The sequence below is a fragment of the Cygnus atratus genome, chromosome 8 (genome assembly GCF_013377495.2).
Source record: "Cygnus atratus isolate AKBS03 ecotype Queensland, Australia chromosome 8, CAtr_DNAZoo_HiC_assembly, whole genome shotgun sequence".
NCBI lineage: Eukaryota > Metazoa > Chordata > Aves > Anseriformes > Anatidae > Cygnus > Cygnus atratus.
Window position 1 is genome coordinate 7,290,128 of NC_066369.1, and position 25,695 is coordinate 7,315,822.

Genomic DNA, 25,695 nt, shown 5'->3' on the forward strand with positions numbered 1-25,695 from the left:
ATAGACTACTTAGAAGTACAACCTATACCTTCACAAAATGGTGGTGTTGACCAATTTCCCCTTCTGCAAAAAATTTCAGGGGGACCAGTGACCTGAAATCCTTCATGACACTGGTAGCGAATTGTTTCACCAGGTTCATACTTCTCCTTGCTCCTGCCTTCATATGCAGCATTGGCAACTGCTGGAATCCTTCCACATGATATTTCTGAAAAGATATGCAAACTTGAAACTTTTGGTAATGTGATACACATAGAATGAGTGGATTGTTCCCACCAAAAAGATGCCTTTTATAGGATCAGCATAGTCAATCACTGCCTGTGAATATAAAAGGTAGCATTCAGAAACTTAAATATTAGTACCCTAAACAGATGCTAACTTCAGGCAATGTAAAGATTTAGATTCTGTTTCTAGCCCTGCCAGAAAACTTTGGGAAAGGCTTCTGTCCTTTACTATACAGAAGTGATGTCTATCATTGAAGCACCAAAGTAATTTCTACTCAGTAGTGAACTCCGTAGAAAACAGATCCTTGGATGATAAGGATGTGCCCATGACTCATCTGGCAGAGACTGACTCTGAACATAGATTGCAAATATACCACAGGAATACATAAAAAAATAAACTGTGTTCAACGGTATCAGCCTTGCCCCCCACCAGGATTGCTTTGAAGACATTCATGAGGAAAAATAAGATTCCATAGCAAAATATGGAATTACTGTTTGTTGCTACAATTCAAGCTCCAGTTTAAAATTATTTCAAATTCATTGCTAAGTACATCTCAGGAAAAGTCTTGTTTGACATTACCGGAGCATGTAGGAGCTGAAGTCCAGTTTCCCATAGAACAAGTTATCTTTGATGGTCCATCTAACTTATATCCAGGATGACAAACCACATTTAGTGTAGCACCAGCCAGATAAATTGTTTTCCCTTCTTTTTCCATTTTTAAGTTTTGATTTTCCAGCCTGAGATCATCTACATATTCTACAGGTTGCGGTGGCAAACAGGGATTTTCTTTAAAATATGGAGCACAAAGACAAACAGTATTACAAGACAATTAATATTCCAAAGACATGCAGTCTAAAACAGAAAAGGAAAAGAAAAAAAAATCCAAACAAAAATTAAGTGGCTTGAAAGTAAGATGAAGAAATATGTAAGATTCACAAAGCAAAACTCCTTTCCTCTCTCCCTCAAAGAAAATCCCAAAAGGATTTGTTTCTTTTTACTTTGAACCAAATTAGAGTCATTTCCCACATCTTGCCAAGGAGATACAGTTACAACTTAATAAAAAAAAAATGATAAAAATCATAGACAGAGAATCAGAAGAGATGTTGTTTTGTCCTGGTGAAAGTGAGTTTCTAGAATTGTGACTAAATTAAGCTTGTCCACCACTAATAAAATTATACCAATGTCATGGGGGGTTTCCTGATGACATAAGGAAAATACCAGAATGCAGCAGAGCTTAAGAAGTATAACCTACCTCCCCAGACACAGAGTGGATTAAACCTCTACAAACTCCTCCTGAGCTGGGGTTGTCCCACTATGCTATTCTCTTACATGACTGTAGAAGGGGTGAACATAAATTATGTTTCATATACATTTTTGGTTACTAGCGAATTAGGTTTCATCAGCTGACACATCAAGTTGAAAGCATACATTTCTCTGAATTCTCTGAATTCCGCAAGACAAAAGATCTAATTACAATCAAACTTCTTGTTTAGTAACTGTGACTGAGAATTTTATTGCAATATAATTTATTTTATGAGCAGCTCAAGCACTTTTTTCATTATTCTTCTCTATGTCTGACACATCAGTAGAAACAGAGTCTCCCAAGCAACAAAAGAGAAAAGAAACCATAGGGCATTAGAATTTTGCAGCTTAAAAATACAGGCTTGCTTGGCATGTTGTGCACATCAGTCACCAGCTCGCACCTCGTTTGTCCTGCGCTCATCTATCTCCTACCCATTTCTGAAAACGCTTTCTTCTACTTCTTAATGAACTTCTGCTTACAAGATATCATCTGCATCAGCAATGTTTGAACAGTTGGCTTGTGGATTCCTCAGCATTCCAAGCACGAATACAGGCTGAGCAGAGACTGTATTGAGAAAAACCCTCAGGAGAAGGACTTGGGAGTGTTGGTTGATGAAAAACTCAGTATGAGCCAGCAGTGTGTTCTTGCAGCTGAGAAGACCAACTGTATCCTGGGCTGCATCTAAAGAAGCATGGCCAGCAGGTCGAGGGAGGTGATTCTCCCCCTCTACTCTGCTCTTGTGAGACCCCACCTGGGGCACCCAGCACAAGAAGAGCATGGACATATTCAAATGGGTCCAGAGGAATGAATGCCATGGGGATGACCAGAGGGCTGGAGCACCTCTCCTACAGAGTCAAGATGAGGGGGTTAGGGTGGTTCAGCCTGGAGAAGAGAAGGCTCTGGGGAGACTTTACAGTGGCCTTCCAGTACCTAAAGGGGGCCTACAGGAAAGCTGGGGAGGGACCCTGTCAGGGAGTGTAGAGATAGGACAGGGGGTAATGGCTTTAAACTAAAACAGGGTAGATTGAGATTAGATACTAGGAAGAAATTCCTCACTCAAAGGGTGGTGAGGCACAGGAACATCCCAGAGAAGCTGTGGATGCTCCATCCCTGGCAGTGCCCAAGGCCAGACTAGATGGGGCTTTGGGCAACCTGGTCTGGTGGGAGGTGTCTCTCCCATGGCAGGGGGTTGGAACTAGGTGATCTTTAAGGTGCATTCCAATCCAAACCATTCTGTGGTTCTATGATTCCTTAGAACAGATGGCCAAAGTTATGCCATATTATTTATACTTGTATTACAGGAAGAAGTCAGAAAAAGGAAAGGAGAAAAATCAAGTAAGATTAAAGACAGAAAAACAAACAAACAAAGACTGCTAAAACTACATCCAAACAACATAAACAAACACACGGCTCCTGAGGAGCTGCCTGAAGGTTTTATGCTCCATCTCAGATGAGTCTGCCTAAATAAAAACAACCAATCAAAACACCCCACAAACATACTACCCAACAGTTGGTCAACTGCACCTTCTTTAGCAACTTACATTCTATTGCTTTTCTGCACAATTACCTGTTTGTGACAGTCTTAACAATAATAATATCATCATTCTGCTAATGATGAGTGCAAGTACATAACACAGAAGTTCATAATAAAACAAAGAGAAAAAAAAATCCACTACTGACCAACGCAGCGTGGTGGTGACTGCCATCTCCCATTTATACATGTTATTTCATTCCCACCAATGAGCTGGAAACTCTCAAGACACGAAAAAGTTATTTTACTCCCATTCTTGTAATTTCTTTCAATTGGTATCTGTTTAGCACCACGCAGCTGAGGTGGAGGTGGGCAACTGTTTTCACCTAAGGACACATATGCACATCATAACAGAAAATAAGATAAAGTGTAACAGTTCATCACAGATTACAATACTAACAACCAAGAAAACACTGGCATTAGATAAGTCTTCAGTAGCTACCTGGAGCTTCAGCTAGTATCATAATCATTTTGTTCTGCCTCAAAAACACCAGAGCTGCCTTTAGGTGCTCATGTTTTCAACATGTATTCACAGAACACATGGTCAGAAAAATACACCATCAATATATTTTTCTACATCAGAATTTCTTCAGTAATGTAAGCTGGTAGTCCCCTCTCTCCCTTACACAGCTGCACAAGCTTGTGTGCTTTCCCTGACTCTCTCTGTATGGTGAGGTATTTCAGGAAAACTGGTCCAGCTTCTGGGGTTCTCTTGGTTGTTTACAGTTTGTGTGGTTGGTTTTGTCAGTTTTTCTTTCTGATTGTTTGCTTTGTTGTTGTTATTGTTGTTGTTTTCCCCAGACATAGCTAATAGTAGAGTTAAATGAGAACCACGAAAGGAAACAAAGAAATAAATGTGAATTTTGCCACTCAAGGAATGAGGGGCAGCTCCTGTCATAGGAAAGGAAAAAAGAGGGAAAGAGGTAGATCTGAGCAGGAGGAAACCTCAAAAGCTTGGTTTGTTGCTTCACATGGTCTCAGAACACTGGGAAGGTAGGGACTGTTTTTGAAAGAGAATGCTAACTCGAGTGGCTGACACCCTATGCACTTCTTCCACTTCCACACATCCCTTCCCATCGATATGGCATAATCAAAGCAGGCAATGAGGCCATGATTGTTTTTACTTTTTTACAGGCAATATCCTGCTCTACCTATGACTCTTGCAGGCAGTCCTGCAGGCATCTGACCTTTGGTGTGCATTAGATTAGGGCAGTCTGGCCAACTCAGCTTTTTTCCTGTTGTTTTGCTAAGAAATGACTGGGGAAAAAATAGAATAAAAAAAAAATAGCAATAGAAGAGCTTTGAATTTTAAAGAAAATAAAGTAACTTTGGCTGGAACTTGAGTTATGTGCTACTCCCATTTCCACCAGGGTACAGCCCTTTTGGAAGAAAAAAAGCTTAAATTTATCTTTGAACCTTTTCTCACAGCAGAAGTGACAGGGACAACTGTTCCAATTGTCATAGTAGATATTGTTAAGTCTGCTTCACAAAAATAGTGTGTCTGAACCTAATTCACTGTTCAAATCATTCTCATCATTAGTTCCCATGACTATCCCTTAGCATATAGTTGACTACACACACATATATAAGCGTGTAAGCATTTCTATTTCAGACTAGTGGCACAGAGATACTAATAAGCTTTAATAATGAGCATTTATCATTCCAATATAAAAAGAAGAAATCGTATGCATTGTAAAACCACACCTGTACAATCAATCTCTGGTGACCATTTTCCAGACACACAAGTTGCCTCTTTAATATTGTTGTCAGCTGATGTACATTTATACTGTATAACTTCATGTGGCTCAGTCTCCTTTTTTGGCTTGGAAAAAGAACTAGGTTGTACAACCTCAACATCCATTGGAGGCACACAGCGATGCGATGTAGCTGAATAAAATCAACGCAAACAGCTAAAGAACAGATTTGGTTCAGATAAGATGTACATATGCATTCACTGATGAAGAGGTCATTAGTTTCCTAATGCATGCCCATGTGAAGATATTTTTTCATTTACAGTAGTTTGAAGTAACTCCTAAGATTCCTAGATTACAGAAACAAATTTGTGTTCTTGCTATCTAAAGCACAGACTGTTATTGCTCACAAAATTATTTTAACAGGATCCCTTCTGCTGAGTCCATTAACTGAAAAACTAAGCATTCATTTCTTCCTCAAAACTACAGAAGAGCAGTAAGACAAACAAGAATAGAAACCTTCTTCTGCTTGCAGAAACAGGAGCATGGAGGTAGTACTATTCTGCACTAAATATATACCAGGTATCAGTCTCCAGGGAAAGTGTATGTAAGTCATAACCAGGTTTTGTGTCCTTGACTGGTGATTCTGAGAGTGAGAAGACAAGCTAATGCGAAAGCTAAGCAGATTGTATTTTGTTCCAGATTCAATCCTCAACATAACTGCAAATACAGGTACAGCGTATCCAAATCACTGAGAAATATAAAATCACTTCTGTAGAAAGGGAAACTAAGAATAGAATATAATAAACTGTATTTCACTAAAGATAAATAAAAGCCAATATACTCTAGTCAAATTTATTCCAGCCAAAACACCTTCTTGTACAATATCACTTTTTTTTTTTTTTTTTAAAAAAAAAACAAAAACTTACTGACTCCAATGCATTGGTTTTTTGCCTTAGGCAAAGGGTTTATTTTACATCTTTTAAAAAGACTTTACTTTCAACAGTTTATGCACTGTGAAACTAAATGGGAAGGTTAGAAAAAAAAAAGAGAAAACTACTGATCAGAAATGAAAAGGACTAATCTACATAAAAATGGCAAGGATAAGATAAGACCAGCACATCATGGCTATTACTACTATTTCTAATTTCTATTAGGATTTTTAAAAATTAAAGTAGTACAAATCTCCATGTAATTAATACAATAGGCATGTGACTTTATTGCTGGTACGTCCCAAGGCTTCTGAAGGGTCTTTGTTGGAGAGGAACACTGGAAAATAGGTAAAAAAACTACTGTCATAAGGTCATTGCACACCAAAGATGTGCAGTGCCATAATTGATGTGCCATCATATTTGATGTTACCCACTGTGTAACTATCCATTTCTTTCCCCAGACTGACTCAGAGTATTTACTAATTTGTACCTTCAGAGTCTTTCCAGGATGAAGGACATGTTCACACTTAAAAGAGCAGTAAATAAAAAAGCACTTAGTTGAGATGCATAAAACTACAGTATCTCTGGCTACATATTGATTCCTGAAGTTCTTGAAATTTTGAATACAACAATGTTAAACTCATATCTGAAATATTATGGAAACAGATTACCATCACAAAGAGGTAAAGGCTTCCATTCCCCATTAAGACATTTTGTCCTCATTCTTCTAGCATCACCTTTTTTACATCCATATAATACTTCATCACCATGAGAAAACTGGGGCTGGTCTTCCTGGTGAAGAACAATATTCGGGATAGAGGAAGGTGAGCCACATGGTGTTTTGTCTTCTGTTGAAAAGAGCAGAAATATTCCACAATTTTACTGGAGTCACATTTGAATATCTGAAAGATTTTAAATAAAAAGAATTACATTTGCATTTGGTGAGTCAAACCTACTCCTATTAACTAGCAATACCTTCTACAGAGCTAAGGTATGTATATAATTTAGCCAGTTTACTAAATCCCTTTCCAGACCTTTCCCTTCTTTTTCCATCACTGTGATAACTCCACAGCTTGCTCCCCAAGAAGTTTCAGCTAAGGTTAATTTCCCAAATTCTGTTTTTCAAAGATACATGAATCCTAAAGTGTAAGAAAACCTTCAATTAATCCAGGTCATCTGGATCCTGATTCTGATTAATCAAAATTATATTCAGTTACACACCTACACATTTGTAATGTGCACTTTCAATTAGTGTTACTACAAGAGCCAAAACCCACTGTAACATCACGTAGCAAGCTGCAGGGCTGTCATCTCTATGTGCTAACTGTGGTTCCTGCTGTGGGCTGCCACTGTTGCTGTGGTAGTGAAAGTAAAGGCTAATGGTTTGCACGGTTGAGTGCAGTATATGGGTATTTCTTCTGAGCGAGGAAAAAGGGATGTAACAGGGTAGGGGCATACAGCCAGTTCTGAACAGGGAAGAGGAAAGACCCATGGTAATGTCAGAAATTGTGTTTGAACAACTTTGCACTCAATCTTGAACCACTCTTTTTTTCCAACTTGTGCACAGAAACTGTTCTCTGTGGAACAAATATCAAAAAGATGTGAGCAATCATTCTCCTCCATGCTATACATTTTTAAAACATCAGTATTGCTCTTGGAAGATGTGTCAGAATTCAGACAGCCAGAGACTACCAGACTTTCCAAGGGAATCACAAGTCTTTTGGGACCTCTGTCAGTACAGAAGATTCTGTTGCTAATGGATTTTAGCCTGGTTTCTAAGGAAGGAGACCCACATGATTGCACATCCCTTTCTGCCTGTTCCCAGACCCAACCCCCACCCCCCTCCCCCACACAAGTAGCTTTAGAATCTCCTGAACAGTTCAATAAAACATGGAAGATGATAGGTATTTGCAAAAGAAAGTTCTCATGAGCTCTGAAAATGAGGGGCAGCTGTGGCAGAAGAGCCACCTGTTGAAGATATTTCCGTTTGATCTCTCCGTACACAAACAACACAAGGATCAAGGCTTGAGGAGATAAGTATCTTGAGCGAGTGGGTATTCCTGCATATTAAGACTTATTACAGGGAGAATAAGGAATTTGTATGGCACTTAGATGAGCAGTGCAGTTGATGTAGAAGATGTTTTGTAGGACAAAGTAAACTAGTCCATGAAAACACAACGTTTATTGGTTCTCTTCCTTAAGAACACTGCTAATTATTTTCTGTAGCTACAGATTTTCAACTTATTCCATTCCACTTCAATTCTGAGACACTGTCTTAACAAGTGAATGGTAGTTTGCACTCCTGCAATTGACATCCATACTCTGTGGTCTGAGGTACACCATCTAATGACATGCACAGAAAGTCGGTGCTTGTGCCTAGGCAGAACACCTGACTGTAGAACCATTCACCATTTCAATATCAGCACTATAAAAAAATGTGGGACACCTAACTCTAGCCTAGGGAAGAGAGCAACACAATGCATATACAGTCATCACATTTGCAGCCCTGAGCCCCTGAAACATACAGTATTGTCATTGCTGGAAACAGGTGATGGCATTTGTACTGAGCTTACAAAGCCTCAGGATGGAGGCTTATCCGGCTTACTTTGTCAGAACATGTCCTGACCTACCTGGAGACTTAGTTTTACTTGTTTTTACAGTAACAGCATTTTTTTTTCCTAGTGATCAGTTGGCATTAGCTCTTTTACTTTACTTTTGATTATCTTTGTATGGCAACACCACAGTTTTTTATATATAGAATTATATAGGATACCAATGCAAGAAGGAGGAGGTGACCACTGTCCATCAACACATTCTATTTCCTTTGATCCAACCAATTTAAATATGGTGTCACATTCATATTCTGTTCTACTCCCATGCTGATACTGTTGCAGAGAGCCAGCAGCAACACTTCCATTGGTAATCTCAGGTGGAGGTCCACAGCCTCTGGGATTCTCTGAAATCAAGATATTAATTTTATGCTCTTTACTCAGTACTATTAGCACACTTACATATTAAGTGCAACACAAAATAAACTGAGATTCTTGCTTAAAGTTAAGAAAAATCCACAGAACAGGTTAAACAGGCATTGACTATTTGGATTCATGTTGGGCTGCAGCTCACAGTCTGAGATGAGTGACCCTGGCTCAGTCTACTCTCTTACTTGCATGTGCTGTCAATTTCCTACCGTGATAAAAGAAACAGTTGATGAAACCAAACCATTTTTAAGAGAAGAAAAGTGTTACATGGATATCAATTTCACAAAAAACAAACAAACAAAAAAAAAACTGCAAGAAACAATGGCATGTTATGCAAATCACCCAGAAAGCAATGTGTACCTCTAATGGAGTGAACTCCTGCCAAGGGAGCTTAATATGTTTTTGAGCTAAAGAGCCAACAACACAAAATATACTTGTTTTCAAATGCAAAAGAGAGTGAGCAAAAAGAAGGATGAAAGACAACAACGTAACTGATCAAGCAGGAAAGAAATGTGAGAAATATGAGATGCTCTTGCCATCTTGAGCTTCCTTCAGAGGAAGAAGAAGGGAAGATATATTCCCCTATGCATGACATTGTTAATCCTACAGGATGAAACAGGAATTTCATAGTAAAAAGCCTTCACTGTTTTTTTTGCCTTGAGTTCAGCTATGTATCATATCCAAAAACTTTTTTTTTTTTTTTTTTTAACAAAAACAGGATAGAGTAAGAGAGGGCATTGCTCGAATAAATAATTCCTGGCTGCCATATTGCAGCCTATTTATGTCTTTTTGAATAAATAATATTTTTTCATACATTGCAGTGAAATTTTGTGCAAGCCATTTACCAGCTCACTTTCAGTTATTGCAGAAGTCCAGTTGGCATAATTGAAGATAACAGAATAAAGGCAACAAGAAAAATATTTGGGCTGATTACCAGACAAATGTTCTAGACACGTTCAATGTTTTTACACACAGAAAAGTGAACATCATTGAAAATCCAACTGCTCAGACTCTCATGAAATAGCAGAATAATACCACTTGTAGACCAGTACCTGCCCTTTTAGAGACAAGGTACCCACAAAAGTCTTCAGGACCCAGGCATTTTCATACATTTCCTACCACAATAAAGTCAACAGAAGAATTACCTTTACATGTTGGTGGTGATGGAGACCATCCAAAGTAATAGCACTGAGCAGAGGCAGGTCCCACTCTTTTGTATTTTTTTTCACAGAAAAAATTCACAACATCTCCATTGCTATATTTACCCTCCCTGGGAGAAATATATCCATTGGGCAATATTGGCATTTCACATTCTATTGCTACAAAGACAAAATATTTTAACATATAGTGTAAGACCTACAAAAAGTACGTGAGACACTACTACTAATGGAAAAGGGGGAAACCAGAAACAAAATATACAGACACACAGCCCTGAAAAAACCAACATGGAGACAATGACAAGATACAAACTTCCCAGTCACACTAATTGGTTGGCTATCAAAAAACTACAGGCACCACTTTCAAGATACTCAATCTAGTCTTTGCAACTAAGATTAAACCAGGGAGAACCTGGATGGGAAACACCGCTGGAATTGACACAGCCATACAAACCCATGAGGGGACATGGAGGGGCAAGTGAGAGCAAGGAGAACAAAGATCGGGATAGGCAGAAAAGAGATAAAAGGGACCGGTTGTGTAACACTGTGCCAGTCAGTACGCTTGCCTGGCCGAGCCCTGCACCTGATCACTGCAGTCTGTCCTATCATCTGCATTTTATTAAATCTGTTCTTAACTCTCTCACTATGTAATGTCACTCTCTATCCCCATGTGTCTGTGTGCAGCAAGGTCTAGGTGCTAGCTACTGGTGAGAGCTACTGTATGTGTGTGAGTAAAAAAAAAATGGTGCCAGTTACTTAAGTAGGGTTCCAGTGCAGCTACTGGAGCCAGTGGGAGTCTTTACCTTCCAGCCACTGGAGTGGGAACAGTATGTCCCAAAAAAACAGCTACTGGAGGGACACTGGTGTGAGTGAGGCAAGCGAGGGCCTTGAGGGCTCCATGAACACATGTGCTTGTGAACCTAGCAAGTGCTGTGTGTGCACCTTGACTAGTGAAACTCTATCTTTACCAGCTGAAGAGGAGGAAGGGGACGTAGCTGTCTATGTTTTATCTGAGTCCTGTATGTACGTGTTGTTGAGGGCAAGCCTTGCCTGTGGCAATTCATGTGGCTGTGTCAGTGTCCTGTGTCTGTGAGTCTTGGATATGTGCTCAGCTTTGTTACTGGTTGAACCTGCAAAGGGGAAAGCGGCAGCTGCATCCCTTGGCCTTAGCAGAGGTCCCAGATCCCTGTGGCACTGGGCTGGATTCCAGCGGTCAGGCAGGAGTGATTCTGGGCCAGAGCAGGTAGAAGAGGCAGCCATGCTCTTGTCATGACTTAGCAATGATTAGAACAAAACCAGAGGAAAGAATAAAGCTTCACAAAGTTCATACAGTTACACTGGTCAGCAAGCACAAAAATATTTACCAAGACACTTGGGTGCTGGTTTCCATTCACCATTTATTTCACAACTTGTAGTACCAGTTGTCATATTATCTGCAGTTTGATATCCCTCTGAACATGAATATGCAATTGTATCTCCAGGCAGGAACACACTTTTATCTACATGGCCATCCAAAACGTGAACATGAGGTTTTCTACATGATCCTGTAGAAAAAAATAATGTTAGTGCATTTTGCAATCCAGAAACATTGCCTGTTGGAAACATCATTGCTGTAGGTACTTTAGTGTGTGCTAGGTTAGTGGACAATTCAGGATATTTAAAACATTAAACATTCTGCATTGCCAGCATATGAATTTAGAATATTATATGTAATGCATTCACATAGTATCTATTGCATTCTGCATTCTAGAAAGGAGGAGTAGAATCTGGCACAAATACTTCTTCCTTGGATTCAATTCCTTTCGTTCCACTATTTATTTTTATTATAGGTGTCATATCACACAGTTTGTACTCCTGTTCCCCATGGCCTTTTGTGAGGTGATCAGAAAAAAACAACTGTGTAAAGTCAGTCTGAACCAAAAGGACAGGAGAAAATGCTAGCTAATGGTGGTCAGTATTACAAACCTTGGCATTATAACACTGGAAGATCCAAGTTCCTCTTTTAGTGTCCTATACCCCTGTACAGGAGAGGAAAGGACTTCTAAGAGGAGAAGGGCAACAACAGTATGGAAGTATTTTCAGAAAAGAACACTCTGGTCTTTTTCAAAAATGTGCTTTCTAGCCCCAGGGCAGAAAGCACAGCCTAATCTTTTATGCACAGTCATAACATCTTTCCAAATAATGAATCATGTTTCTTATTTGGTCACTTTTAAAGAAAGTTATTGACATAATCCTTTGGCTCACAAGCATTTCTTCATAAATTGTCCCTCACAAGTGTGAAAGGTTCTCACCCTCTTATCAAAAAGACTGGAGAAACTGAGAGTAAGATTGGGTGTATGTACATTGTATCAGCTAAAATCACTGGAGAGGGCAGTGATTATCTACTTCATAACACTGAGGTTCGAAAAAAATAGCTCACCTAGAAGACAGAAGATATTTTCCCTGCATACTCACTTCCATTTTGCTTTCTGTCTTTAATTCTTGGAGCCCCAGAGAAGTTCATCTCTGGAGGCTCAGTCCTCTGTTTGACTCTCCCTCTGCTCTGTAAGAAACCTCTACCAATACAGATGAAGAAAATCAGAGTACATAGGATATCTTGTTTGCACCAGTGGTTGCAACAGGGAGCTCTGAAGTTGTACTACTCACGGATGCACTTTGGAGTTGGAGTCCAGCCATTCTCTTGACACTGTATCTCTCCTGTGTCTTTTCCTTCTGGAGTTACAAAGCCATCATGACACGTATAGGTGACTTTTGCCTGCAAGCCAAATGTACCCGTTGCCGAGGGGAAAGAAGCATTGTCCAGCACAATATTCTTGCATGTTTCTGAAAGACAAAATTCCTTTCCAGTAAAACACTGCTAAACTACATACTTATAATACCCAGAAGATGGAGGACAAATGAAAACAGCAGTAGGATTTAGAACAATTTTAAGAGCACATTATTTTCTGCTTCTGTGTTAAGCTCCGTTCCTCGGGTACAACCAGAATGTGAAAAGTCAAAATTCAGTGTTACTAACTGGTATTTATATATTTATTTTTGGTATCTACAGCTGTGATGCTCACTATTGACTAACACTAAGAATTATCAAATTTTATTTTGCTTGCTCATTGGTATGTGAAAATATCAGCGAGCGGCTGTCCAAAACATTCTACGGTAGGTGTCTCTTTCATGCTGGAATTGTTTCCTTAAAAAATGTTTTGATGGTCTAAAAGAAGGAAGTTAGGTTGAATTATTTCTTTTGTCCATATAAAATTGTTATCTAAAGTATCTAAAGTTTAGGTGAGACATCCTAGCAATTTCAGGCTTGCTGCAAGTCAGGTTCAAAAGCTGGAAAGGGTATTAGGAGAGAGAACCTTCCTGTTCCTCCCTCCTTCCAGTATTATGTCAGCTGGAAGGCAAGCAAAAGGGGATGAAGTGGCATAGATAGAGGCTCTAAGGAGAGAAGAAATTACAGGCTGTTCAAAGGGAATGATTACCATTTATTACATTACTGCACTGCTGGGTTATAGAAAATTTCACTACTGAAGACCAAGAGGGTCTGACTCCCATCCCAGAGCTTACAGTCTAGGAGAACTGAATGAGCCTGGTGTGGCCATTTTACAGGGCATCATTCTGCATGTTTGTATAGCTACTGACCTCAGTAGCATGCAGGGACTCAAGAGCTGCATGAGATAGCTGAGAGAATCATGGCACTGTGTTTCAGTTGTAAAGCACCTAGACTTAGAGTTAGCCCAAGCAGCAGTGATGGATTAATGTGGGTGATGTGACGATGGATTTATTGTTTTTTAGCTAGAAATTGTGACAAAATGTAAGCACACTCACTCTTACGGATACATCTTGGGAAAGGTGACCAGCCATTCTTTGTGCATGTAACTTCACCACCTTCACTTTCAGTACGATAGTCTTGGTCACAGACATATTGAATTCTTTCACCTTCCTTGTAAGTATAACGATCAGAGTAGAAATAACCATTTACCGGGTGTGTTACAGAGCACATTTCTAAAGAAGAAAGGTAAGTACATTTAACCACAGTAATCTGAACAGCTAAAACTCAGGTACAATAATGTTTAGGAAGACCATTACCAAAAAAGGTGCCTCCTAGCACCTTTCTTTATCATTCTATTCCCCAAAGACATCCATGCTCAAATCTGAATTAAAGTATGCTTTCTTTCACTGCCCTGAGGTTAACGTATCACAGGAACGGGAGTTCAAATGACCCCATAAAGCGGTAAGAAGTGATCTAGTAAACATTACTCCTTACCATAGTTCATAAGCAAGGCTGGCTAACTGCACTGCATCTAGTGTCATGAGCACTAGCTCTGGTACGGTCTGCTAAGTCTCTCATATGTTGACACCTGTGCTGAGACATTTTTTGGCATTTGCCCTCAGGAGATTTTACCATCTCTATGCAAATGCATCTCAAACCAGCTGTAGAGATTTTACCAACTGCTAAGCATGCTGGCCCTACGGATGGATGAAGGAATGCTGTGGCTCTGTTATTGGAGTAACTGGTCCTTTCCTCTGGGCAGGACTCCACTTGTCCCCTGCACTGACCGCCACTCCGCTCAGGGCAACAGGAGAAAGACCAACCTTTTGTTGATCTTTCAGGTCCTATCGATAGGTAGGAACTGTACTCTGACTGAAGATGTGGGATAGGAGAGAAGGCCTCGGCTCTCTGGTTTAAATGTTTTCTATTGCTGAAAGATTAAACCAGTGTATCTGAATCCCTTGCTGCAGCCATACTCACTCTCAGCTTATTGCGAGAGCATGCCACCTGGCCAGTCCCAAATGTTATCCAAAAGGACTGGGCAATGGATCCCAGACAGCAACCTCTAGACAAAGTGCCCAAGCCACTGAAGGAATAATACATTTACACAGAGAAGATGTTCTTAGAATGTCTTGCTGCATGTGCAGATGAAAGCAGATACATGCATGGGACCCAGAAGCCATAGATGAAAAACATTTCCTAAATCTTATTCTTATTTTTTTTAATCTCATGGATAGGTGCAGGAGTAAAGAACGTCCCAAATCCAGATTTATCATTTCAGCCTTACTCACTTCAGAGTGCCACTTATCAAGTGGCTGAGCTCTGCAGACAGGATAACAGTCTGGGTGAAGTTCCAGGGTTCAACTCAAGCAGTTATACTTTAACAAACTGTACGTTGCTGCTTCTTGCATTCCATCAGCACAATTTCTGCTGCACAGGTCATCAATAATCATAACAAAATTGAGCATATAGTAGAAGTGCACTTACTGAGGCATTTTGGCTCTGGATTCCAGCCCCCTTTAGAACAGACCATTCGAACGACTCTTTCTCCACTCGGGGTTGAGTAGCCATTACGACAGTGGTACTCAACATACTGCCCAATCCTCATTGGAAAGTAAAAGCGTGCCATTCTTTCACTTATCTTGCCATTTTCTATCACTGGGTAGTCACAGGGTTTCTCTTGAAATAGAATTTAGCAGCAACAGTATCAACACATGGGTGACAAACAGTTCAGCACACAAAGTCCTAAATATTAGTTCAGATACCACTTCATTATTTGAGTGTTTCCTGGAACTGACAGAATCAGAACTGCACACCTTGGCAGATCTCAAGGAGTGCAGGATCAACCATGCTGTGCTTCTGGTGTCTTCATCAATGTCTACAGCTATGCTGGTTGCCTGTTTTCATTGCAATCAACAGAAATCCAGTCCATCTTCTTAGTGGACTCTAGAGGCTGATTCATGAAACCAAATGTAAGTATTAATTCTATGGTGAGATAACACAGTTTCTTCACAGGGTCTCAGCTAAGTGTACTATACTGACAATGATGGGAACCCAGGCAGCTAGCTCAGATCTAGACACTAAAGTGCAGATTCTAACAATTGTTATAACAACTGTCACCATTTTTATTTGTCACTTCTGGGATCTTACACCAAAAGCTCTTCCTAGTTTTAAAACATAAGTGATTTTTCTTTTGTTTTCTCAGTTCCTCAAAAGAGCTTTTCAGGAAAAAGTCAGGCTTAGAAGCAGCTTTCACTCAAAGATTACCCAGGGTGTCCTGCTTGGCCAAGGCAGCTAGGTTCCTCCTGAAGTGCCCTGAACCAAAGCCCATATGCTGGGGGAGAGGGGTATGAGGAGGAGGGATCAGCCACTGAACAGACCATTTAATAATGAGATAGGTGGTCTCCAAAATATTCCTCAATTTCAAAATCCACAAACAGAGAAATGCTTAATCCACTTGTTAACAAGGAACTTTTCTTGAATAGAACAAATTATCTTACCCAAAGGTTCATTTACAAGACTGATTTTGCCAGGGTTTCTATGTTTCTATGTTTTTCTTTCATTTTCAGTGATCAAAGAGCAAAGACCGATAAATTATGAAATTGCTGACTTCTGTTTTTCTACTGCACATAATGGGCAAAACTATCATTGTAATTAATGGAAGTTTAAGACAAGAAGGAACTCATTACCAATCAATCAAGAGTATTTTGTTTTGCCATTTGACAGATTATAATAAAGCTGCAATTGTTCATAATATATCAACACAAAACTGCAACCAAAATTCTAAAGCTCTGGTTAACATGATGAAACATACCTTCCAACCATCACCTACGCATTGGTTTGGATACTTTAACACTCACTGTGTCCTCTTATCTTGACTGGCATGCTACTCCTCAGTTGGACCACAAACCCTGCTGTCAGGGAGCTGACTATTGCACACTTTCATATATAATTTCACAAATATAGTAGCAGATAATACCCATATTTATAAACATAATGTACATTTAGATTATACCATTGCTTCTTAGCTGTTTTTTCCAAGCCATCACATTAAGTTTTATAACACCAAGAAACACAATGAATAAGCATCTTTTATTTCCTGTGGTGCTGAAGTTTTTCTCTTGAGATATTTCCAGAATAACAATTGTGTATATTGTGCTTTCATTCACAAGAGCTACTTACCAACACAATCTGGAGCAGGCACCCAGCCTCTGCTGGTGCATTGAGCTGTATTTTTGCCAGACAGCGTTCTCAAAAGATATCCAGGATCACAGTCTATTGTGATCATAGCCCCTTCTCTGTAGCTGTCTTCCTGAGGTCTAAAGTTCCCATTGGGAACTCTTGGAGGAGAGCATAAAATTTCTAAATGGAAAGAGAAAAATACAGTGCTAATTTGAAGAATGCCTTTATATTAGTTGCAGAAGTTTTTATCTTCACAGTCTATTGACCAAAATTGCATAAAATAACTTTCAAACGGAGATTTCTTAGGGAGCGAAGCAAACACATTATTTATAAACTGGAGCCTGTCTTTGGTTTTGTTTTGTGTTTTTTGTTTGTTTGTTTGTTTTTCTACTTGTAATTCAGAAAATCGCACCAACACACTCAGGGCTGGGAGGGGATGATTATACAGTCACCACAAGTTGATCCTCCTGTGGAATGAAGGTGGATGAATCAGCTGGATCCATGTGCTGCTTAATCATCTAGGCTCCGTGATAAGTCAAATAAGATCTATAACAACTTCATGGTAGCATAAAGTTATAGGAATAAAGCAGGACAGAAATTATTTTATATTTTCCTACTATAGAATGACCTTTGAGAGGATTTATAATTGAATACAGCCCAAGTATCAGAGCCCAGTATATCCATGTCTGGAAGAATGCTTTGTTTGTCACTTCTCAAAAGCAGTATGCTGTTAAACCATAGGCAATGCATATTAATTAGTATCATTACTAATCTTGAAGCAGAAAGTTCAAGGACTGAGTGGGCACTAGGACTGACTACTCTTTATTTCTACAGGAGTCTTTCTGGAAGAGGTCCCAGGAAGGTGGGTGGTACATAACATCCTGTAACATTGCCCTTTTGCAAACATTTTTTTTTCCAGTTTCAAGTGTTCTTTGGCAACTTCTTGAACATGATTCGATACACTATAAAGATTTCTCCAAAATATATATCAAATTATCTCAGCTAGGACATCATGTGCATATGTCTGTTTGTGGGATTTGGAGTTCTAATTAAAGTCTTTAAGTGCTGTAGCTGAGTGAAACTAAATTAAAATCAGTGACCCAGAGTGCTGATGTCCAACAGGACTGACCTCAGAAATCACGGATTTGTCATCTGAACTGCACAGAAGGCATTGGGAGTTAGAAGGCATGAGGGAGTTTCATCACTGTAAATATATGAATTTGTAGAGATCCTTAGACAATTTCTGATAGGAAGTCTGAACATCATGAATAATGTGGTTGCTCAATTACAGTTCTGGTAATATTAAACAAACTGCTGTCCTCATCGTAGGCTAAGAGTCATGGACAGTGGCAGGATTCACACAGACCATGTTACTTTAGTCTCTGATTATACATCACTTCAGGGCCAGATTGGTTCTTTAGGTTAGTGAATTTCAGACATACTGTACCTAATTCTTGACATAATGTCTGTGTAGAGAGCACGTTTCAGCTAGCTTTGTATATATTGCAACACTACAATCCCATTGTATTTTCAACCTAGACACTCACGGCCATCAATGGACAACTTACCCTTCTGAGATTGGACTACTTCACATTTGCTCTTATTCCTATGGAAATGGCCATAACCATGTCAGACTGTTCTTCCTACAACCCCGTCTTACTATTTCCTGATCTTAAGTGAGGATTTAAATTTGAAAGGTATTTTGAAAGGTACTTTTTGTAATTTCCACTCATTTTTTTAAAAGGTGCACAGTACACTAACAATTTCTTACGGAAGTTCTATCAGTGAAACAGAGATCATTTTCGAATTGTTCCTCTTTCATTGGAATTGGTTCATCAGAATTAGTAGCCCAGAAATTTCAAAAGCAAATGTAACGATGAGCAAACAGGTGCTCAGTCTACTCAAACTATGGTAAGACTCAGGGACACTCACGAAAAATGCAGAAATCAGTTCAGTAGGTCAGGATAATGTACTATTGTCTTCAAACCTTCTGTTGTTTCACAGGTTCATACAGGGTGAGATGCTAAGTGGCATTTTACTCTCTTAAAATTACAAGTAGCAGAGTGTTGGCTATGTTGCCACAGCATCTCAGCTACTGAACACGGAAGACTTGAAGATGCATAAATTTGTAGCTCCCCCTCAGAGAACTGCTGGTGATTCATAAGCAAGTAGGTCATCAAGCTGGGACTATTAGCTTCCCCCAGTTTTATCCATACTGCTGCAATTCATACGGTATCCAGTATTTAACCCCCTCTTTTTATTTCCAGAACAGCCACTGACTTTCGCCAGTTATATTCAAGTTAAAAGCAGTATACTTGAATTTCACTTAAGAAGGTATCATGTCTTGATTTCCTGTGCCATTAAAAATTTCAGATTCCTTCTATAGTTTTAACTTCTCCAGTATTAGTGTTTTTTTCTGCTTGCTTAAATACTCCTTTTAGTGTCTGATTTTCTTCCATCCCTTCACTAAAGCATTTTCACTGTATTTTGTAGAAGGTAAAGAGATTCAGCTTTATCCTTCCTATTCAAATTAAGAATTATTTATAAACCAAGAGTATTTTTGCTATGTTATCCCCACCAATTCAGAGTCACAGAATAAAAAAGGAACAGGATAAAATTAAGCAGCTTCTAATGCTGAAGTATTTCATTATCCATCTCATTTATGCAGTACATGTGAGCAATTCTATCTTCATAGGCCCATTCAACTATGCTCAAGTATACGCAAGAAAGGCTGAATTAACCATTTTTTGCTATGGCCTCTCATGGAAAACTCATATCCAGTTGTTTTGTCCCTCAAATCCCTAGTCCTTCCAGATCTTCATGGTGTATTGGGAAGATGTGGATGATGATTATTTAAAAAAAAAAATCAATAAACTAGTGATAATGATTATGATAATAATGAAATTACTTCCAAATACAACCAGTGTCCAAAATAACTTTAGGAAAAGGCAGACCAGTGCAGTAGGGGGTTGGATGCCATCCAGATTCAGTACATAGTGCATCTGCTCTTTCACCAAATGTGTATCCTTTTTCACAACCAAACTGCAGTTGTTCAGACTCCTTGTAAGATGACTTTGAGTTACGCACAAATCCATGAGGAATTGCTGGTACATTACAGATAATATCTGAAGTTGGGAAAGACAAAATACGTAAATTTTTATCAATTTTTATTTGCTGAAAATAAATGTTTACTGGAATATATATATACAAATATATTTTCCACGTGACTTCACAGAAATTATGTCAACATAAACACTTTCATTTGGAAACCATCTGGAACTTATTTGAGAACTCTTCAATGACCTGATTGTAGGTGCCAAGTAGAAAGTACAGTGTAGCACAGCTACAGTAGTAAACTGATTCAAAAGACAGCTTTCACGGCTATGCTTTGTTTTTAATGGCTTTCAGAATCAGTATATACAGTATGGGACATTCTAAAATAAGCAACTAGGCTAGCTGAAATTTAGGATTTTTCATTTTTCAGATAATTTCATTTTCTTGTAAGGAAAGCCTGAAGCTCTCTCATGTTCAGTGGATGATTAGTAAAATTTTAGCATCAACAGGAAAAAAAGCATTAAACTATCTGGCAAACTGACATTAGAATACCTAGCTATCTATAAAAGAACCCCAGCATCTTCAGCTCCTTGACAAACCAGTAAAACTACTGAGATCTTGCTGTTTCCAAAATCTGAATTCCTAAAGTCAGATAATATTCATGGCTTTGCTTCCTAGGCTATGGAGAAGGACACCAAAGGGTTATCCTGGATTCGTCTGCTGGATTTACTTTATACTTCCCCTGAGATATATTTCATCATACCTGTCTTCGTTTAATAAAATTCACTATATTCTACAAATGGTGCAAGGACATGTGTTTAATCCCATTTATGTTGTTCAAATTAAAATAAACGGGTGTTTCAAAGAGGCAAAATTTAGCTCTGACATTGTGAACAGACATACATGTATCTGACATCCTAACAAACACACCTGGTCTTATGAACATATACTTCCAGATGAGATAATATATAAATAATCTAAGAAACTTGATGGACCAAATATTTGACAGAGGTTGTTACTTCCTGTGGTTCACTCTTATGTACTGACAAGCCAATCCCATACAATTCCAGTTTGCAAAATGGGAGGAATAACCCCATTCACCACGACAGGCTGGGGGCCAACTGACTGAAAAGCAGCTTTATAGAAAAAGACTTCACAGTCCTAGTGGACAAGTTGAACAGGAGCCAGCATCCCGGGCTGCATTTGGACAAGCATTCTCAGCAGGTCCAAAGATGTGATCTTTGCTCTTTACTCAGCACTGTTAAGACCACATCTGGAGCACTATGGCCAGGTCTGAGCTCCCCAAAACAAGAGAGACGGACATTTTGGAGCAGGTCTAGTGAAAGTCACAAAGATAATTAAGGGAACTGACAGATAAAGAGAGGTTTAGGGAGTCTACAGAAGAGGTTTATTGGGAATCTTATTAATTGCATGGGAATGCACAAAGCTGTGCCAGGGGAGGTTCAGACTGGACACTATGAAAAAATTCTTTACTGTGAGAGCAGTCAAACACCAGAACAGGCTTCCTAGTGAGTGGTTGATGCCTCTTGAACATTGACGGGAAAGGGGCATTTGGATGATGCCCTTAATAATATGCTTTAACTTTTGGTTAGCCCTGAAGTGGACAGGCAGTTAGACTTGATGATCTTTGTAGGTCCCTTCCAACTAAACTATTCTACTGTATTCTATATAAATTTCTGACTGTGATAGGTGAGGTGGAAGTAAAGATGATGGAACCATGCCTTCTCATTGGCAGGAAGTGACAAGATGAGAAGCCACAGGCACACAAAGAGGTACAGGAAATACCACTTAAAATAGGAAAATAATTTTTACTTGATGGTAGTCAAACAACAGACTGGGTTGCCCAGAGAGGCTGTGAAGTCCTCATCCTTGTGGATGTTCAAAAGCCTACTGGACATGATCCTGAGCAACTTGCCCTAGCTGACTGCATTTTGAGGGACCTCACCTATTCTGTTATTCTGTAGAAACTGAACATGAATTAACCTTCTAACTTGTCAAAACACAGTAGTTTGAAGAAAGAAAAATCCATCATGATTTCTTTGCATTTTATGTAGCTTACGAACATGAATGAATTAGAATTATACTTATTTTTTAAACTAGGTTCATATAGATTCAAAATAATTTGTAATTACTTTGGTTAAATAAACACTGAAGTGATGGAATCTTATGTAGGTACTGAAGCTAGTTTCAAAGAATTGAATGCAGCCTGGCAAACCATATAGCTCGTAGTGAAAATGCAGAACAAACAGGTGGTCCATTTTGACTACGTTATCATACAATATTCTCTGATTTCTCTTTCTAATCCTACTTTTACAAATATGTAATAGACACTGTTCACAGACAAACTATGCTTAATTGCTGTGCAATAAAGTGAAAGCTTTGTAGTTTCCTAGGTGGTAACCAGTCCCTAGAAGTCTGTGCGAATAAAGCTTATTGCAGATAATAGTGTTCCTTTTACCTTGGCATTGAGGTACATCACTATCCCATCTTCCATCAGAAGAGCAATGTATTTCTTTAGATCCAACAAGCCTGTATTTTTCATTACATTTAAACTCTACAACCTGGCCAAAGGAATATTCTTGGTTTAGCTCAAATGCACCAGTCATAACTATTCTTCCATTTTCTGGTGCTTTTACAGGTAAACACTTTGCCACTGGAAAACAAAATAAAGCAAAGCAAAACAAAACAAAAGAAAAAAACCAGCTATTTGGTTGGCTATTCTCTGAAATATATTGATGCACAAAAGTTACAATACAGATAAACCACTGTAATTACCTTAAAATTTAAAATATATATAAATTTGCTATGTATTCTGATGCCATTTACAACAGACATTTCAACCTAATGAAAACTCTTCAGGCATGAAAGGAAAATTTTATAAGGACTTTGAAACTGCAGTATCTTGTTGACATGACAAAAAAAAATGTTGGAAAACATTGCTCTGCATTGTGCAGAGAGCAAGCTGTATGCCTAAAATTGAGGACACTCACAATTCAGTCAGTTCAATGTGGAATACCTGAGACCAGTTATTAGGAAATCTTAATTAAAAAAAAAGAAAAAAAATCTAAAATTACAAATTACTTTTAAAAGTTAAAAATTATCTCTGGGAAGAAAGGAAACTTTTTATAAAGGAAATTTTTATAATCACACAGGTTTGAAACTGATGAAAAGGTTTCCAAATTCAGGGAAGTATCTAAGCTATCCAGTTTATTTGGTTCTGGGGACTGGATGTCTTTTATTCTCATTCTCTCCTACTAAGGTTGTTCCACTGTATGCTAATAGGGAGGAAAACTTTAAACAAAAACTTAATAGCTAAGATATTCACAATGGCAGAAGAAGAAAAAAGCTATAAACAACAGACTTTCATATACATGTGAAATGTCTTATCCCAGCTGTCTTTTATAACTGTGTTTCACAGATATCTACACATTTGGGGTCTTTATGTGAGGCAGAGCTTTAAGCCTGTCTGAGAGTGACAAGACTTAGTTCTGTGAGTGCTTTTTGATAAAAGCTTGAGTGTTTATTGGATTAAAATGTCTGAGGAGGCACTGTAAGAGATTCACTATTGTACAACTTGAGTTTAGACATCTGTATATCTATGTGAATTAATACTAGGGTTTTAATCAGTGAATATTGTTGAGTTGTTATTAACACCATGAGAAGTCATAATAGTCACAATAGACAACAGCAGCCCCACAGAGAGTAGCAAGATCACAGGCAAGTTCTAGAGAGTATCAGACAGATTAAAAAAATAACTTTGATAAAGAATTAAATGTCAAACTCCACTTACCTTCACAGTGAGGGATATCATTGCTCCATCCATCTGCCAGACACTCACGGTAATTTTTTTGGCTAAGCATCTGGTATCTTACAAGAAAAAAAAAGTAAACAATAAATTACTGTCTCGTGACAGAAACAGCAGTGCTGCTGTTTTTGAAGCAAAGAAAGTAGGTTTCAGATATTCGAGTACACACTAACCAAAACATAACAAAAGAAAACAGTATTTTTCCGCTTGTCTCCCCTATTTTGTTTCTTTTACTTGCATATGATAAAAATACAAAACCAAAAAAAAAAAAGAATCATAAAGTAGGAAGTAATTGGTCAGGTATATTCTTCATTATAGATATACCAAGTTTTGTCTAGAAAATAAATGACCTAAGGGTGATTTACATAATCATTAGCTAGCAAAGTAAATCTCATGCTGTCTATGCTCCAGTATGAGTGAAAGCCATGGGACAGCCATACGTATTCCATGCTTTGCTGAGTTAGTTAGAATTCTTTTAGGTTTGAGGGCATCATAGCCACAACGACATTGCTTCTGCTTAGTCTGGAATACGGTCAGAGAGGGGTTACAGCTAGTCTGAAATGACAGAAGAACTGTCTGCATTTAAGGAATTAAGGAGAACATTGATTTTGCAACTCATATTTGTACTAGACTAGATCCAGTAATACATTCCAGCAACTCAAAGTGTGCAAAAGCATGGCTAAACCACTTCATTGTGCTTATGGCTGATTTGCATTTCATGAGGAAAGAATGTAGTTATAAGCATGTTTACCTAAGCACAATACTATATATTTGCCTTGCTACAGTTTTCATTGGAAAAGATGAATAGAGGGAGAAGAGAGAATTTCTTCCAAGCAGTCAGTGAAGAGATGTTATCCAGTCTTCAAACATTTTTTACAATGCATTTTGTTTCATAACTCACAGAAATGATTTAAGCAGGACTTAATGGTTGTGGTTCTGAATAGGTGATTCCATTGTACTGCCTAATGACTTCTCCAGACAACTGCATAATGACTGCCTGCTGAGAGCAAAGATTCCAGCATGAGAAGCTGTGTTTCCATCAGCTGGCTGGTCAAGTCATGAGGCAGCTTTACAGGCAGACCATTAGTTTTGCTTTCTACTTGGACAACCATGATTTCAAATGAGCTACAGCCTTATCTGTTTTAGACACTTTGGATGACAGCTTCATGTGTGTGAAGTACAGTTACTTCAATACCACCAGACACGAGAAACAGTTATGTTTAGTATTACTGTGATCTCACTATTTTAAATTAAACAATAACTAAATGTTCTTAAATATTAGTAAATTGCAGCTGCTTTACAGACAATAAATCTATTACTGACACTTCTCTTATCATTAAAACCTTAAATTAACTCCCATATACTGAATTAAATAATATTACCCATCATTACATCTGTACTCCACTCTAGCACCAAAGACAAACTCATTTCCACTGGTAAGTTGAAAGGAACCAAACTCAGTATCTCCGGGATGTCCACAGGGCTTATCTGGTAAGAAAGATAGAAAGAAAAAAAAGTACTTACACCATACACAGAGTCAAAATTTGAAAGACAGCACTTTTCTGTTAATTAGCAGAATGTATTTCATGCAGAGTGTACTGTCAAAAATGCTCAGCATTAGCTCAATTAACCTCCTTTAATGAATCACTGTTTTCAATGAGAACATATTAGAGTGAGAATTGTTTTTATTTATTTATTTTTTAAAAGTAAACAACAAATTAGGAGCTTTCAATCCTTTAAAAAAAGGCAGATCTCATCTTAAGTTTTATGATACATTTAATGGCAAGATGTAACTTCAGCTTTTCATACACTTTCTGACATAAACTGGTCCAAATCTTCCACCACAGAAGCAATCCATGACTGGAAATGAAATTTCCTCAACCTGATGGGGATTGTGTTGAGTAAAGAGAGATTACCTGAGGCCACAGGAGTCCTGTGATCCTCAGCCCTTTCTGCTCAAAGGACTGTAAAATAAACTACATGGCTAAACTATATTAGGCCTCAGAAGAAATCCTTCATGATCCCTGTCAAACTAGTCATTTTCATTTCTTG

The 25,695-nt window shown here is 38.5% G+C and overlaps 1 protein-coding gene across 6 annotated transcripts in view; it reads right to left on the reverse strand.

The window, feature by feature from the left end:
- The window catches only part of CFH (complement factor H), a 37,295-nt gene that overhangs the window by 5,600 nt on the left and 6,000 nt on the right, over nt 1-25,695 (reverse strand). For 2 of the 6 annotated variants that reach the window (XM_035537511.1, XM_035537510.1), the window contains exons 3-18: nt 25,026-25,131; nt 23,629-23,705; nt 22,297-22,491; nt 19,718-19,888; nt 16,764-16,943; nt 15,069-15,260; nt 13,637-13,813; nt 12,461-12,637; nt 11,179-11,358; nt 9,803-9,976; nt 8,453-8,635; nt 6,351-6,527; nt 4,761-4,943; nt 3,206-3,382; nt 802-1,008; nt 29-205 (exon numbers count right to left, since the gene is read on the reverse strand). In XM_035537511.1, coding sequence (XP_035393404.1) covers nt 29-205; nt 802-1,008; nt 3,206-3,382; nt 4,761-4,943; nt 6,351-6,527; nt 8,453-8,635; nt 9,803-9,976; nt 11,179-11,358; nt 12,461-12,637; nt 13,637-13,813; nt 15,069-15,260; nt 16,764-16,943; nt 19,718-19,888; nt 22,297-22,491; nt 23,629-23,705; nt 25,026-25,131 — 2,733 coding nt within the window. The remainder of the gene's footprint in view (nt 1-28; nt 206-801; nt 1,009-3,205; nt 3,383-4,760; nt 4,944-6,350; nt 6,528-8,452; nt 8,636-9,802; nt 9,977-11,178; nt 11,359-12,460; nt 12,638-13,636; nt 13,814-15,068; nt 15,261-16,763; nt 16,944-19,717; nt 19,889-22,296; nt 22,492-23,628; nt 23,706-25,025; nt 25,132-25,695) is intronic. The other 4 variants (XM_035537513.1, XM_035537512.1, XM_050712213.1 and 1 more) reach the window with 2 other exon arrangements.